The 17,447-nt window shown below is 38.2% G+C and overlaps 1 protein-coding gene across 1 annotated transcript; it reads right to left on the bottom strand.

Moving 5' to 3' along the window:
* Nucleotides 1-6,648: 6,648 nt before the first annotated feature.
* On the bottom strand, nt 6,649-9,313 carry LOC125781155 (keratin-associated protein 10-4-like). Its single transcript, XM_049464286.1, has one exon. It carries the CDS (start codon nt 8,506-8,508, stop codon nt 6,886-6,888), a length of 1,623 nt encoding a protein of 540 aa, XP_049320243.1. The 5' UTR covers nt 8,509-9,313; the 3' UTR covers nt 6,649-6,885.
* Between the last annotated feature and the right edge of the window lie 8,134 nt (nt 9,314-17,447).

Genomic DNA, 17,447 nt, shown 5'->3' with positions numbered 1-17,447 from the left:
GGACAAACCTTTATTAAGCTTAAAATATATACAGCTTCTACATACAAATGCACACGTGATTACCCCAGCTGACTGACAGTATAACTGTCAGAATAATAGCAATCTTTAGAGGTGTGTGTGTGTGTGGGATATTGTCTTCCTCTGTCATTCTCTCATAGTCCCATAGGTCACATTAGCACCTCTCCTTCCACTGCTCCTCCATTTAGCCTTTAGTGTCTGACTTAACATGTGATGAGACCAATGGAAGTCAATGTGATAAGCATTGTTCCAAAGGAAAGGAGAAATTATTTAATATAAAGCCTCCAGCACGCTGCAAAGAGGAAATAGATGACGTCAGTGCTGCTGTCTAGTACCTGCACAAGGCCAGAGACTGAACAAAAGTGAAGAAAGGTCCACGGAAAGGTAGTAAATCTTTTCCCTTCAATATACAGCTCACCGCTTCTTTTGAGCATCAGCGTTCATATCGATTCTCAGAGGCGCTGAGTTAAGATGCAGGCAAAGGAATTGATCCCACAGTACAGAGTGTATTATCCTGAAGCATCACAGCATACTTCAGCGACTGCCAGAATCCAGCACTCAAACATGCTCCAATGTCAATACTAATAAAAAAATCACTACGTACATATGTATGCTGAATACAGTGCAGGTTCCAATCTCCGCAGGCCCGTATTATCATGGTGGTCCTTGGGTCTTGTATATTAGTCTGGTAAAATGGAAGCATTTGTGTTCACTCTGACACAAAGCTCACCACTCAAACAGAGACACGGATAGCATTACACACAGCGCTGAGCATGAGCTCTCAGCACACTTCACTGAGACGCACTGAACCACAGCCAGAGACGAGGAGACGACGAGGAGAAACAAAGAAACACAGGATCACACAACATGTTCACAAACATGTTCAATAAATAGGGACAGGTAAGGATATAGAAGCAGTACTGTATGTAGCAGTTCTGTTATAGTTATAGCTATTGTGATAAATTATGCCACAACATGGTGTTGTGTGTGTTTTGTGGCATTGTCATATTTTCTAGAGCAGTAATCTACAGCATGTAGCATACAAAGTGTGCTCTCTGGGATCTCAGCACATTATGGTATTATGTTATTTAACTGATTTTTATCAGTTAAAACCATAGACTGTATATAGCTGGACAGAGCATCGTCTCTAAAAAGTGAAGCCACCACAGGTAGGGCACCCCCTGCTGCTCGGTTGCAGAAAGCTGTGTAACCCCACCCATCCACATAGGTTTCAATGGCAAAACAGACAACTTTCAATCGTTTTTTTCTAAATATACTGTAATTCTACCTCCATTATTTAAATGCAGCAGCTAGTGTAACATCTGCTTATATTGCTCAAATTTTTATATCCCCACATAATTCGTTTTTTAAAAACATTATTCAGCTCTATTCAAAACAGGGGTGGTTATTGAAAAAGGGCTGGTTATGGGCAGGACCAATAACAGATCGTCAGCTCCGCTCTGCAGCCTGTGACAGCGAGGCAGCCCTCAGGGGCGGGGTTATTTAAATGAGTAGGCTGTCTCTTCACAGTCTTTCTCCCTCCTCTGGTCTCTACTGCGCAGACTCAGTTTCAGGATCGCCAACATGGCAGAAGATTTTGGCTTCACTTTCATTGAATGAATGGGAATGGCGACATGGTGTCCATCTTTTTTTACAGTCTCTGGTTAAAACAACAACAAAAAAATTATATTGTTTACACTACTTTGGGTAGTTCTAGAAATGAAAGCTCCAGAAAGTTCTACCAAGAGACTTAACCAACCAATTACCAGCTTTTACCTCTCTTTAAACGATCTATACTATTTACACGCCTACTTTGCTGCTTTTAGACGCTGATTACCTCAGATTACACTCTGCAAGAGTCTTACCAGAATTTTACCAGAAGACCTGAGGCGATGACAGTGCCAACATTAAAGACTTTTACGCCAAACATTGTTCCTTATGGTAATTTCATCTGAACTCTTGGGATTTTCAACACAACAGTCTCTAGAGCTTATAGAAATAGTGATATGTTCTGCTGACGAAAACACCTTCTGTGTTGACTTGTTCAAGCCAACAAAAAGGCTACAGTAACTGAGATAACAGTAACTCTATACAGATGTGGTGAACAGAAAAGTGTCTCAGAATTTGCAAGACACATCCAACCTTGAGGCAGATGGGCTACAGCAGCAGAGGATCATGTCTGTTTCAACTTCTGTGAGACAAGAACAGAAAGCTGAGGCTGCAGAGAGTGAGCACAGGCTCATTAAAACTTTACGTTTAATAGTCTTCCTAGTCACTAGATCAAAATCCAAAAGAACAGTGGGCACAGGCTCATCAACACTGGACAGTTGAGGACCGTAAATAAATGTAGCCTGGTCTGATAAATATTGTTTTCTGTTAAAGCAGGGAAATGGTAGAGTTAGAATTTCTTGCCAATGGAATGAATACATGGACTTATGTTTTCTTGGCACTGCTCGCTTGGACATGTTATTACCAATCAATCGTTATTTAAAATTCCAATTTTTTATCTTTTAATGGCTAGTTCTTGCATGTTAACTGGTTGAACACGAACTTGACAATCAGTTCAGTTTTCTTCATATGTCTTCCCAGTAACAGGATCTGAATGTAATAGAATAGATGTGGTAGAGCAAGAGATTCAGAGAACAAGAGTAAAAAAATAAAAAAATCAACAGGAACTGCATGATGCAATCATGTCAACATGGACCAAAATCCCAGAGGATCGTGTCCAACATCTTGTGGAATCCATGCTACAAAAAATTAGGAAGTTTTCAGAGCAAAAGGAGGCTCTACATAGCAATAAATTGCATATATATATGTGTTATTTTTTATTTACCCTTTATATATCCAGGAGGTCCCTTAAGATTAGATGTAACATGATTTCCAGTCAAAGAAAATGATATCAAACATTTTACACATTCAAACACAGAAGGTTAAAGGGTTTTTCTAAGAGTAGGGTGCATCATATATAACAACATGGCCAAAAGTATTTCACAATATTTTTTCTTAATTTCAGTCAATAAACAATAAAATGTCAATATCAATACAGTATAAACAGTATAAAAGCCACCTCCTGTGGTGTACGTCAACATACACTGGCACTGCCAGGCAACAATAGATGGAATCTATTGGAATGCAAGGCCAATTTTAGAAGATAGAAGATGGTCATACATGCTATATATTATTTTTTTAGGAGATTTTAGGCTATGTAGATATATATTATATATCTACACTTTTTACATTTTTGTACATTAATATCTAAAATTTGTTGCTCTGCATTAATACAATCTAGAGCACCAGTCCAGCCTATAATGCAAATATTAAGATAATCTACATATTTGACAGATATTTGGTATCATCAAAAGGGTACTTAGTAAAGTCAAAATAAAATCAAAAACCTTAATGTTCTTTAATATTTTTGATCTACATCTCTTTTTAATAAGATCTGGCCTAAATACACAACATTCTTATTATGTAGCTTAAAATAGTGGATTATATTAATATAAAGCTGCCGGATGTTTAACTGTTGATGCTAACAATTTCTGTGAGTTTTAATAACAGATTGATGTGACTGTGCTAGTTATATAGAAAATATATTCTATTACAGATAAAATATATTCTATTGCAACACATGTTAATATTGAATCAATATCAGCCATAGAATGTTATATGTTCTTAATATTTTTAATCCCACCCACCCGTATATTCTCAACAAGGCTTGAATAATAAGAAAAAAAGTTTTGAAGGATACAAAAAGGATTTAACCAAAGGTCAGTGAAATGCCCAGTTTAACTCTAATATGTAGTGGCAGCTTGGCATGTATTCTCAGTGGTCATTCAGTGTAAACTGGCACTTGTCACACACCACATGTTGGCCAGTAGAGGTGCCATGTGGGTCTTTAATTAGATGATTTCATGTTAAGGTGGAAGTAAAAGTCACAAAACAACCAAACCACAGTTCTGAAAGAAGTTTCATATGTATTACAAGGAGGAAGAGGAGGTAGATATTGATGTGTTGGTCTGCTGACCTGTGAAGCCCCAAAAGTGTGAAATGGTCTAAATAGATTTGTCCCTCTGCTTTGTGAACCATGCCTGAGAGAGTCTCCTCCCTGGTGTGTTATCAAACTGCGATGGTCAATGGAGATGTCAGTCTGATCGGCAGCATAAAAACTCAAGGTATGGCTGGACTGTCACACACCTTAACTATGCGCTCTGCAAGAAACCATAGCAACAAAGACATGGAGAGGCAAAGAAAAGGGGAAAGAAAGGAGTGTGATGGAAAATAAAACTAAGGAGGAGAGCAGGAGGAACGAAGCAGCGTTTTTTTTCTTTCTATGAAGGAGAACTCATTTCCATGACAACCCTGGCCGAGGAAGCGAGAGTAGCGCAGATACTAGACGGAAAAGTGTGTTGCGTGAAAAAGACGAGAGAACACGGAGAAGAACTGAGAAGATATACGACGTATTCTGAAGGGAAAGGGTGGTCACCTTACATGTAAGCATCCATCATGACCATAGTCCATTGTAATGCTGTAAAACTGCACTGCAAATAACCAACAAATGGAACAGGTACTACTCATGATTTCAAGTTGCCTATTTGACCCATTTATGCTCCGCCCACAGATGCAGTCTTCCTACCTACTGTTGCTAGGACTAATTCAAATCAATTCAAAGTTATTTGTATAGCCCGTTCTACAATGGGTGTTGCCACAAAGCAGCTTTCCAGAACCTTCCCAGGTCTAAGACAAAGCAAAAGCAAGGGAACACACCCACAGAGAAGAAGAGAAGAAGAATCCTATAAAGGAATTAAGACCCATTCTTCTCTGGTTGGCATCAGAACACAAAACACTAGCACAACAATCACAGTACTGGTGCCTTTACATCTTGTTGGTGGGCAGACAGACAAATGCAAATTTAATTTATTGTATTATATTTTCAGAAAAATCCAGTCGAGCATTAACCCCAGTGGTAAAATAAACCAAATTAGTAATGCACCAGAAATAATTTAGATAAAAATAGGTCAAAACATGCATTTTTCAGGCAAGATAGTAAAAGTTACAGAATTTAATTACTACAGCAAATAGATCTACAGCAACCAGATCTACAGCAACCAGATCTACAGCAACCAGCTCTACAGCAACCAGCTCTACAGCAACTACATATACAGCAACCAGATCTACAGAAACTAGATCTACAGCAACCAGCTCTACAGCAACTAGATCTACAGCAATTACATATACAGCAAATAGATCTACAGAAACTACAGGTGCTGGTCAACGAATTAGAATAATTTGAAATAGTGCAATCATGAAATTCTTTGAATGCATTTTTTGTGCAGAAAGCAAATCAGGTGTTCACCGCACCTGTCCTACTCGTTAGACTAATCACAGAACTCGTTACCTGGAAAGAAATTTGCTCAGCTGAGCTTTCCAAAAGGCCCATTTAGGCCATTTAACTGTGACACTGTTGTTTTATTGAATTAGAATAATGGAGAAACCGTTTCATTGAATTAGAATAATTTTTATTATAATTACAATCATCACTTTCTCAGTATTTTGTGGCTGCCCCCTTGACTTGTATGACTGCCTGAAGTCTCCGCGGCATCGATTTGACCAGCTTGTCACAAGTTTCCGCACTCACAGCTTCCCAGGCAGTGGCGATGTTCTGCTTCAGTTGGTCCAGCGTAGTAGGCTTTCTGTCGCAAATTTTCCGCTTGACGATGGCCCAAAGGTTTTCAATGACATTGAGGTCAGGCGAGTTGGCCGGCCATGCCAAAACTTCAAGCTGTTTTTTAGTGAACCAATCTTTGGTCGACTTTGCCGCATGAGCCGGTGCAAGATCCTGTTGAAATATGAAGTCTTCTTCGCCGAACTGTTCCTCAACAGTCGGAATCAGGAACGTTTCCAGAACATCTTGATATACGGCAGCATTGACAGTCTTCTTGAGGAAGCAGAGTTTCCCTACACCTCGAGCAGACATGCATCCCCAGACCATAACGCTCTGGGGAAACTTGACGGATCTTTTCACGCACTCGTGGTTGTAGGTTTCGCCACCACAACGCCAGACACGAGGACCTTGGTCACCGAAGGAGATGCAGAAGCGTGATTCGTCATTGAAGACCACTTTCTGCCAGTCTTCAGCAGTCCACTCGCCGTGTTCTTTGGCCCACTTCAGCCGTTTCTCCATTTGTTTCTTGTTCAGCATCGGTTTTACTGCTGGAACGCGAGATTTGAAGCCGAGTTCGCGCAGATGACGGTAAGTGCTTGATCTGGAGACGTCAGCGCCGGTCTGCTTGTTCCACAAGTCGGTGAGCTCAGAAGTGGACTTGAACCGGTTGCTGACTGCGATCTTTCTCAGCTGCTTGTTGTTGCGAGCAGAAGTTTTTCGGACGCCGGAACAGTTGGTGCGCTTGCTGCAGTTTTTCTTGAGAGCTTTGCAGACGGAAGACTGGCTGAATGCCGAGCTGCTCAGCAATTTTAGTTTGGGTCAAGCCTTGTTGGCGAAGGGCTTGAATTTGAGCCACTATTCCGGTTGAGAGGTCGCGCTGCTTACCCATGATTGATTTTACAACTTAGAAATTCTACTCAACCCTGACTTTATACTGCACAGTGAACACTCTTCACAGAAAACAAAAATTCAAGCATTTATTCTAATTCAATGAAACGGTTTCTCCATTATTCTAATTCAATAAAACAACAGGGTCACAGTTAAATGGCCTAAATGGGCCTTTTGGAAAGCTCAGCTGAGCAAATTTTTTTCCAGGTAACGAGTTCTGTGATTAGTCTAACGAGTAGGACAGGTGCGGTGAACACCTGATTTGCTTTCTGCACAAAAAATGCATTCAAAGAATTTCATGATTGCACTATTTCAAATTATTCTAATTCGTTGACCAGCACCATAGATCTACAGCAACCAGCTCTACAGCAACCAGCTCTACAGCAATTACATATACAGCAACTAGATCTACAGCAATTACATATACAGCAACTAGATCTACAGAAACTAGATCTACAGCAACCAGATCTACAGAAACTAGATCTACAGAAACTAGATCTACAGCAACCAGCTCTACAGCAACCAGCTCTACAGCAACTAGATCTATACCAATTACATATACAGCAACTAGATCTACAGCAATTACATATACAGCAACCAGATCTACAGAAACTAGATCTACAGCAACCAGCTCTACAGCAACCAGCTCTACAGCAACTACATATACAGCAACCAGATCTACAGAAACTAGATCTACAGCAACTAGATCTACAGAAACTAGATCTACAGCAACCAGCTCTACAGCAACCAGCTCTACAGCAACTAGCTCTACAGCAACCAGATCTACAGCAACCAGCTCTACAGCAACCAGCTCTACAGCAACCAGCTCTACAGCAACCAGCTCTACAGCAACCAGCTCTACAGCAACCAGATTTACAGCAAACAGATCTACAGCAATTACATCTACAGGAAACAGATCTACAGCAACCAGATCTAAAACAATTAGATCTACAGCAACTAGATCTAAAACAACTAGATCTACACCAACCAGATCTACAGCATCCAGATCTACTGCAACTAGATCTACAGCAACTAGATCTACAGCAATTACATCTACAGCAAACAGATCTACAGCAACCAGATCTACAGCATCCAGATCTACAGCATCCAGATCTACAGCATCCAGATCTACAGCATCCAGATCTACAGCAACCAGATCTACAGCAACCAGATCTAGAGCAACCAGATCTACAGCATCCAGATCTACAGCAACCAGATCTAGAGCAACCAGATCTACAGCATCCAGATCTACAGCAACCAGATCTAGAGCAAACAGATCTAGAGCAAACAGATCTAGAGCATCCAGATCTACAGCAACCAGATCTAGAGCAACCAGATCTACAGCAACCAGCTCTACAGCAACTAGATCTATAGCAACCAGATCTACAGCAACCAGCTTTACAGCAACAAGCTGTACAGCAACCAGATCTACAGCATCCAGATCTACAGCAACTAGATCTACAGAAACTAGATCTACAGCAACCAGCTCTACAGCAACTAGATCTACAGCAATTACATATACAGCAACTAGATCTACAGCAACCAGCTCTACAGCAACCAGCTCTACAGCAACCAGCTCTACAGCAACCAGCTCTACAGCAACTAGCTCTACAGCAACCAGATCTACAGCAACCAGCTCTACAGCAACCAGATTTACAGCAAACAGATCTACAGCAATTACATCTACAGGAAACAGATCTACAGCAACCAGATCTAAAACAATTAGATCTACAGCAACTAGATCTAAAACAACTAGATCTACAGCAACCAGATCTACAGCAACCAGCTTTACAGCAACAAGCTCTACAGCAACCAGATCTACAGCATCCAGATCTACAGCATCCAGATCTACAGCAACTAGATCTACAGCAAACAGATCTACAGAAAACAGATCTACAGCAACCAGTCCAGTTGGGTAATGGAGCATTTAAAAAAGGCATTAAATATGTAACAACTATGCTGTTAAATAAGTTACATTACATTTGTCATCTGAAAAAAAAATCAAACAAAGTACTGGGAAGTTTGCGCAGAGTGAGTTTTAGTTTTTCCCTTTTAGCATCTCTATTAAAACAGGTAGACAACAACATTCACTCGACAACACCATCCACTAACCTAGACTACAGTACGTTTACTCATTCCACACATTGCCAGAGGATGGAAAAAAGAAAAAGAGGGTCTGGGCAGTCCATGCATGCTAATTGGCTGCTGTTCAGGAGGGCATTTGCTCTCAGAGCTGGGATGTTTTGTGAGCACTTATCGCCATGTCATATCAGATGAAAGCTTTCAGTGGAATTGATTTGGAGGAGATGTTTATACCTGACAGTTGAGGGGTTTAACAATTATAAAAAACACACCCCAATTTCCAAAAAAGGTTGAGGTCCTTAAAAAAAAAAAGAGACAGAAACAGCAAACTGCCACGCTACAACCCGCTACCAAACAGTCTCTTAACTGCCCCGGTCTCTGTGTGTCCAGATTCCTATTACAGTAGATGATATACGTTTCAGGGCTGGGAGGTAAAGTGATAATTCTCTGCACATACACACTCTTACATTATTTTCCATAACTGTGCACTAAGCAGAGTTAGCAAATTCACTCATATAAAGTGAGTTTTCCACTGAAACTATTACAAACATTTTTGAAAAATGCTAAATTATCATTTAGCATTTTTAAGAAATACTGAAGACCTGCAATATAAAGTTTTAATTCCTAATTTATTTGCTCTGTCCCATCACATTTGGCATGTCAGTTTATGTAATCTTTAGGTATTAATTAATATTTTAATTTCTTTTTTTAATTTATATTTTATTTAATATATTTATTTCAGTGCATTAATGCTTTGGATTATCATACGTGTATTACATTATACGGTTTTGGATAAAATGATGAGACCACTTCAGTTTTTAAATCAGTTTCTCTGACTTTTTTTTAACGGTTCAGAATATTTGGTGGAATAACCCTGGTTTTTAATCACAGTTTTCATGTATCTTGACATGTTCTGCTCCACCAGTCTTACACACTGCTTTTGGATAACTTTATGCCACTTCTGGTGCAGTTCAGCTTGGTTTGATGGCTTGTGATCATCCATCTTCCCCTTGATTATATTCCAGAGGTTTTCTATTTGGTAAAATCAAAAAACTCATAATTTTTAAGTGGTCTCTTATTTTTTTCCAGAGCTGTATATTACAGAAAAAACATCGCATACTAATATGCCACAGTGTTGTGGATATTGCCAGGCTACCCTGATTTATTGCAGCAGTGTGAGTAGTGTTCAGGGAAAATCATTTGTTCCATTTTTTACAATTTTGTTTTAATGTGTCATTCCTGGCTCTTAACAGATGTCATAAAATATAAATGACATGCATTGTGAAATAAACGTATTGTACATACAGTTTTTATACTATACCACATACTATTAAATCCACTACAGGCTACAGTTACATTATATTACAACTTGACTTTACTTGACTCTCTGATTATTGTCTCATTGCAGCACTGCAGACAGGCTCTCTGCCTCGGCTGGATTCCAGGTCACTGTAGCCAATCAGGGCAGTTTGGAGGCGGGAGCCCCCTGGGGTGTTCCCTGGACACAACCCGGCTGAACAGCTACACACCACTCCGATGATTACACTCTACAGGACAAGATAAATGGTGTGGTATGAGAGAGTCAGCAGCCAAGCCTCTCATTTGCTTCCCATGGGACAGTGTGTGTACCACAACAAGTCTGTGGCCTTTTTAATTTCCTCCTCTGACAGGGTGTTTGCTTGTTTTAGATTACAGGAAGAAAATTATCTACAAACACAAGAAGAAAATCTCTCTGGTGTCTCATGACAGCACACATTTCTGAGTTACTGATGTTTTTTTAAAGGAAAAAGGTAAGCCTAAAATAAGACGTAAAATCCAACACTCTCTCCTAGCAATCTTTTCGATAGCCAAAAGTCCATCTTGTGCTGGCTTTGGGGGAAAAAAAATGTAAAAAGTCTATGTTTCGCCTCCCACGGATATCTGTGCAGACAGGTGACAGTCCTGTGTGAAGGATTGTGGGAGAAAAACTGGAGCAAAGCAGGCAAAGCAAGTGAAAAAAGACACACAAGTACAGACTAAAATCAACATTGAAAAGTTGGAGGAGAAGTTTGCAGAAGATCATTACAGAGTTTACTAAAGGTAATTAGTGTACTTAATAAAGATTCACTGAAAAAAGGTGGTCGTAAATGGAAAAAAAAAGCACCTTTGGTGTTTGAGCGAATAGGTGAAATGGCCAAATCAGTTATATCAAACAATGACAGACCCTTTTAAGCTATATTGCAGTGTTTTCTTTAAAATTACAATTGTTTAGGAAGCGGCAAAAGAGCTCAGAGTAGTGCTGTGTACAGATCAGGCATCCTGTAAGGGAAAAAGCAGACAGGGAGAGCTGACAGCATGTTCTGAAACGGCAGGTTTAAGTTCATTTTTATGCTCTACTTGCATACACTAAATGAAATAAAGCATTCACCATCACTTTTGATACTTTTGATATAATTTTACTCAGTTTTACTGACTTCTTCTTACTTTTGTTTTACAGCTGAAAAATACAAAGCTGTACAGGGCTATGCTAGTAACATTTGCTAAGCTAACTTTAGCACGTATTTGTTTATTAAAAGACTGGCTTCAAATTGTTAGAATTGTTAGATTTCAGTACACTCAGCCTTCGTACTTAACCCCCACACACATACACAATACTAGTGAGCAATTATGGCACACAGACACACACAGCAGGGGTAGCTCCTCGGTGCCTGGGGAGCACTTGGGAGGTTAGATATCCCTTGCTCAGCTGTGAACAGTGAGGGAGGAGAAAGCACTGATCCTTTCTTTTTTTTTCTTGGCCCAGTGGACTGAACCAGCAACTGATCCATTTAAAGAAACTGTCATCATCATTTTTACATACTGTTGGAAGAGGTGTTGGAAAGTATGTAAATACATTACTAATAAATAGCAAAGCATAGTAATATTTTGTTTTGAAATATTGTATTGATTTTCAAAAACACATTATTGAGTTTTAATTATTAGTTTAAATAAAAGATTGGTGTCTGACAGTGGCTTGTTACGATATATTGATTTATAACCCTTATATTGTGATACATATCATATCACTAAGTTTCTGCCAACACACAGCCCTACTCTAAAAAAGGTACATTTCTGGTGTCTTGATATCTTGGAAGCTAAAAAACTCAGTCGCGCCAATGACAACAGTTAACCGTTAGACGTTCATTGCTATCTTGGCAACGCAGGTGTGCTGGATTAAACTACCACGTATATTACTAGTCAGCAAATTTAGAACTTCTAAAATCAGTTGGATGCACCTAGACCAGTCATTTTCTGTATGATGCTTTAAAAGCATCAATACTGAAATCCAGTTTATAATGTGAAAACACCAATAAGGAGACCAGTACAAGAAGACCTCAACAAGCAGGCAGGAGTGTATGGGAGAAGCAAAAAATAGGACCTTGAAATTAGTACTCTGTGAAATAAAGAGCCAATGCAGGAAAATATTTTTCCTTAAATGCCAATATGCTAAAGATTACAATAACAAATTTCCACACTAAATATAATAAATGAGAAAGTCATAAATTGGGATACTGTACCTTGCCTAACAAGGATTTTATGATACTAATGAGAAATAGATCAGTTGTGTCAGTGTTTAGTATAATTAATCCACTGCTTAATATCACAGAAACATAAGAAGGTAAAAAAGATTTTTTAGCTTTGATACTTAAACACATAAATCTGTGTATGATCAGCATTGGAATGAAAACTGAGACCATGCCTATGCATGATTTTCCCAACAGGCCGCATGTAAACAACAAAAAGGAGAGGGCCAAACACTAATCCCTGGAGATCACCTTCCATAATAGTATCAATATTTGATGTATAGAGCCGCAGAGCTAGGAAAATGATATCTCCCAGTAATGTGGGACTTAACCAATTAGACGGCAAACTGAGAGAGAGAAAATGAGATGAAAAAGAATGAGAAGTACATTGTTGTTTATTGTATTAAAAGCAGTGCTTACATCTATAAAGGCACAAGATCTGTGTATTTTATTAAAAAAGCTACATAGTTAGACCCAAATGATTAAATCCTGACCTCAGGTTTTTAATTCATATTCATAAATCTTTGCACTGAACTCTGAACTTTGGACAGCTAAACTTATCTGCACTGCAGCAATACAACTCCAAAACAGACAATCTGCATTGCCAAGGGACGAGATTTGTAATGAAGATACAGCTGTAAGACACAACAAGCTGCATACGTGGACGAGAGCCACGCAGCACTACCTCTAGCTCAAAAATGACTTCACTTTGCTCTATGATGTCTTCTCAATTATTCATGACAACAAGAGCAACTAAGGGCACACAGTTAAAAGACCGCTCTGCTCTTTTCAGGGTCAGTGCAACATGAAGCATAACATCACCCTCAGGTGAGTACATACAATATAAAGTTAATAAAACCAGATAGCAGTCAGGACACTCTCAGATGGATAAATGTACACATATGCTGTAAGGGGTGGGTGAAATTGCCCTAAAATAATATCACAGTGGTTTAGGGCATTTTTAAAATATTGATAATAGTATTCTCGGTGATATGTCAAAACACTGAAATATATTTGATGACATTTAGGAATATACTACTTAGGCCTGTCACAATAATTACATTTTCGATTTATCGAACAATAAATGAACATGACATCAATAAGATTTGATAATCGTGATATCGTTTATAGTTTTTTTGTATGTTTGTTCACATATATATTAGTGAACACTATTATTTTAGCCAATCCTGCTTCAAAAAACATTGTTTTAATATCTGGCACTCCATACACACAGTGTGAACTGCAGTAGGTTAAAAAAATAAATATATGATTCCTGAACTATGATCAATACAATTTTTTGGTCCTCAAAATGTTGCTTTTATTTATGATATTCTGTTCTCATTACATCAGTGGCATTTAATGGTCTTAAAATGACAAAAATCACAATAACTTTTGGAACAATATATCATCCACAAAAAAATCTTATTGTGATATGCCTAATACTACTGCAACAAAAAAAACTATTTACATTTAGCTGACACTTTTATCCAAAGCAACTTACAAAGTTATTTCTATTACAGAGTTGAGCCGATGTATTGTTAGGAGTCTTGCACAAGGACTCTTATTGGTGTAGCACAGCACAGTTACCCAGACCTGGAATTGAACCTCAGTCTCCCACATGGTAGCTCACTGGCAGGCAGTAGTGTTATCCACTGCACCACACCAACCACACATATAGCATTGGTCTATTTTGCAAACCACATTACCCTACTAAGACTCTGATTTTGTATAAAATAGTAATAAATGTCACAATATTAATAATATAAGGTAGCAAACACTGCCACAATAATAAAGTGCAGAATATTTCATGCATGCATATTAACTGCAAACATAGAAAACACCCTTCAAGCTTTACAGTATAAAGATAAAAAAATGCAAAATAAACTGCTTTCAAAAATAAATAAACAAGAAAAAAAACTCTTAAATGCTTAATTTACAATATTTAATAATATTACACCACAAAACTTTTTCTCTTCGTCATGTCCAATAATGGATTCTGTATTTAGACACAGCAGCTCTTCCATTTGGATTATATCAAGACTCTGACGTTCATTTTACATCTCATTAACTTTGTTTGAATTCCACACTCACTCAAAAACAACTTTCAAGCAGAGGGCAAGAGAAAAAAAGGGAATGACCAGATGAAATTTCATGCTTGGTTGACTTTGTCAAACTGGACCAACTCTCGCTGAGCACTTAATTAAAATAATTCATCTCTTAAATTGTCTCTTGCTTGACTGAAGAACAGGAGAGAATTGTTAAAGATCATATCTGGGGCTGCCTTAAAGATCCTGTGACCTAGCGAAGAGAGACGTGTCCTCATCATGCTTTCAGCCTTTTCTTCTCTAACGCTGGCCTCCATGCTTAATGGGCTTTTCCAATTCTGCACTTCATGTCAGGTGAGCACATTAAGGGTGATTTACTGAAAAAGATACTAAAACAAAATATATCCTCATTGTCTGCACTGTGGAATAACCTTTCTGTCCCAGAAGGATAGATTTTGGGTGATGATTTTTGTGTCCTTATTAAATATGCTTGTAAAATGACACTGTGGATTGCAGTGTCTTTATCTACCAGTAAGTATGATTAGATTAAAAGATTAGAAACCTGGACAGAACTTCAGATAGATATAGAGTAATGCTATACAACTGCTGTTGCAATATGAATTTTCTAAGACTGATAGTAATGATTATTATCATTATGATAAGTTTGATACTGATGATGCCTTTTTTGATTAGTTGATTAGTCAATGCACAATCAGTGCATTAAGTCTATTACCTGCTGTCCAGTCTCTGCCTTAATACAACATAATAAGTTCCCATTGCAATTAATTATATGACCAATAATGACCAATGAAATCTGCATATAAAACTTTATACACATACCTTAAGTATCGACAGTTTTTTTAAATAGGCAATATTAATTATGCTGACTAGAATTTTTTGATATACACGCATTGGAAGAGCTGCGATTACTCAGACAGATTTTCACTCTGCTCACAGTGCTTATGTGTCAAATCCAGGCTGGAGGCAGAGTGAGGTAGAGGTCCACACTGAACTCACACACCAAACTACTTTTTTATCCAGGGAACAATGAGTGCAGTCAAGCAAACTGCAGAAAATCCTTTAAGAAGATTAAACTAATTCAGGGCTTTAATATATTGCATTTCACATCACTATTGGCATAAGCAACAGTTAGTGTTAAATACACATCTCAATTATTGTCCACATCTGCATTCTTTATAGAGAAAGTTAGACATGTAAGTTACCGGTACTCAAATCTCCATCACACAGTCCAGTATTTCTCAACGCCGATCCCAATGTAGACCCGCTGACCAGCAGGTCTTAGCATTCTCCCTACTCCCAGCATACATGATCACACTAATCAGCTGATTAACATTCAATTACTGAGTTAAATTAGGTGTGTTAAAGTAGGAAAAACACTAAATTCTCAGAACAATGGATCTCCAGGACCAGAAGATTAAATAATCAGGAAACCAAGTCTAATACAGTTTCTCCGTACATCAATAATTCTGAATCTGTGTTTTATGTACTTGTTCTTAATATTCTTCATTAATAAACTAAATGTGATAAGCTTACAAGCCATCAATCAGCATTTATAGAATTTGGCTTGATGAGTTTTATTGGTTGGTAAGAAAGTGTGATTGTGTGCTGGTCTGCCCTTGTGAAAAGGAAGTATTAAAAACTATGTTCAAATTAGGTAAAGAATACTAAAAGTGCATTTTCAATATACTTTATGAAAATAAACATTAAATTTACTTAAAATATGCTTTAAATTATACGTTGTGTTGATAGAAAATATATAATTTGTGGCATTAAATGCTGCTTAGCGTGCACTTCAATGTTTTTTTTTTTTCAGGAGCATTAAGGTGTACACAATATGTGCATCAACAAGAAATATATACAATATACTTTAAGTGTATTAAAAGAGGTGTTTAAGAAACACATACTTTGTGTACTTTTGCAGAAGTTGTACGAAAAAAGCGGTCAAAAGTACAATTTAATGTTTTTATGTTGTGTTTAAATATGGCTTAATTACAACTAAAATAGTTAATTTAGTATGTATTTTAGTACATATTTTTATTTTAAAAAAGATGTACTTTTTCTTGTTAAGTATACTTTTACCAAATATCCTAAATACACTTTTATTTTACCAGGGCGTTGAGGGGACTGAACCTGAACTCGGGGAAGAATCACATTCACATTCAATGCTGGATAGTATATAAAATGGCATATATTATATTATTATATGCTAAATATAAGGGGCCTATGAAACATATGTGAATTATAACAATAATGCAGTTAGATCTGTAGAAGTGTGGGATTATACTCAGAGTATAAGGGATAAATAACAATAAGGAGCATTCACTATCCTTTAATATTATTTTATACAGTGTTTATATACAGTACCCTCCACTACCAGCCTTTCTTTTGTTTTGGAGAACATTTCTTAAGCATATTCTACTGTAGCTCTGGCAGGCATCCTTTCTACAATGTAAAACATTAATTACTTTCATCTGTTCGCTTCCGTCCAACTGTCTTATCTCCCTCTCTCTCTCTGTTTCTGCTGTCTCAAGCAAGCGAGAGAGCGAGCAGAATGCACACGCGTTTAAACTTACACATGTACCCTAAACAACAACCACAGCCCACAAAAGAGCCTGACGTTCTGTTTTATTCTCTCCTTTACCTTCTGCATACTGGGCCTGAAATCAGACTCCATGAAGAGGTACATAATAAAAAGCCTCTCGCAACAATAGGCTGCTGCCAAAAGGCCCTGGATTCATTTCTGTGTTCATTTCTTTCTTTCTCGCTTGCTTTTTTCCCCTCCTCTCTTTCAATAACTTAAACAGGCATTTGGCAGGGCAAGTTTAGACGAGGGGAGGGGAGTTAGGACCCTGTGGAACGGCTCCAGCGTACCGCTGCTCTCCTGTAAATTAAAAGCAGACTTCCATTTTTTTTTCTCCTTTTTTTTCCTTTTTTCCCCCTGTCTTCTGAGGGCAAGTAGGAGAGGTTGGAGGGGGTCTGGAACTGTTTTCGTAGCCACATCTTGTAGGAAATCCTGAACAGAAAATGTTAACGAGAGACACGAAGAAACCACCAAAACCGTGTCTCCCCTCCTCCTCTTACTCAGTGTGACAGCAGCACACACAGGCGAGGAGGCGAACCCCCAGAAAACACACATAAACCGTCTCACGTCGAGCATTAGCACAGAGAAGCTCTTTCTCAGAGGCCTAC

The sequence above is a fragment of the Astyanax mexicanus genome, chromosome 15 (assembly GCF_023375975.1).
Source record: "Astyanax mexicanus isolate ESR-SI-001 chromosome 15, AstMex3_surface, whole genome shotgun sequence".
Lineage (NCBI taxonomy): Eukaryota > Metazoa > Chordata > Actinopteri > Characiformes > Acestrorhamphidae > Astyanax > Astyanax mexicanus.
The sequence above is the reverse complement of the archived record's forward strand: the minus strand, read 5'-3'. Positions and strand labels throughout refer to the sequence as shown.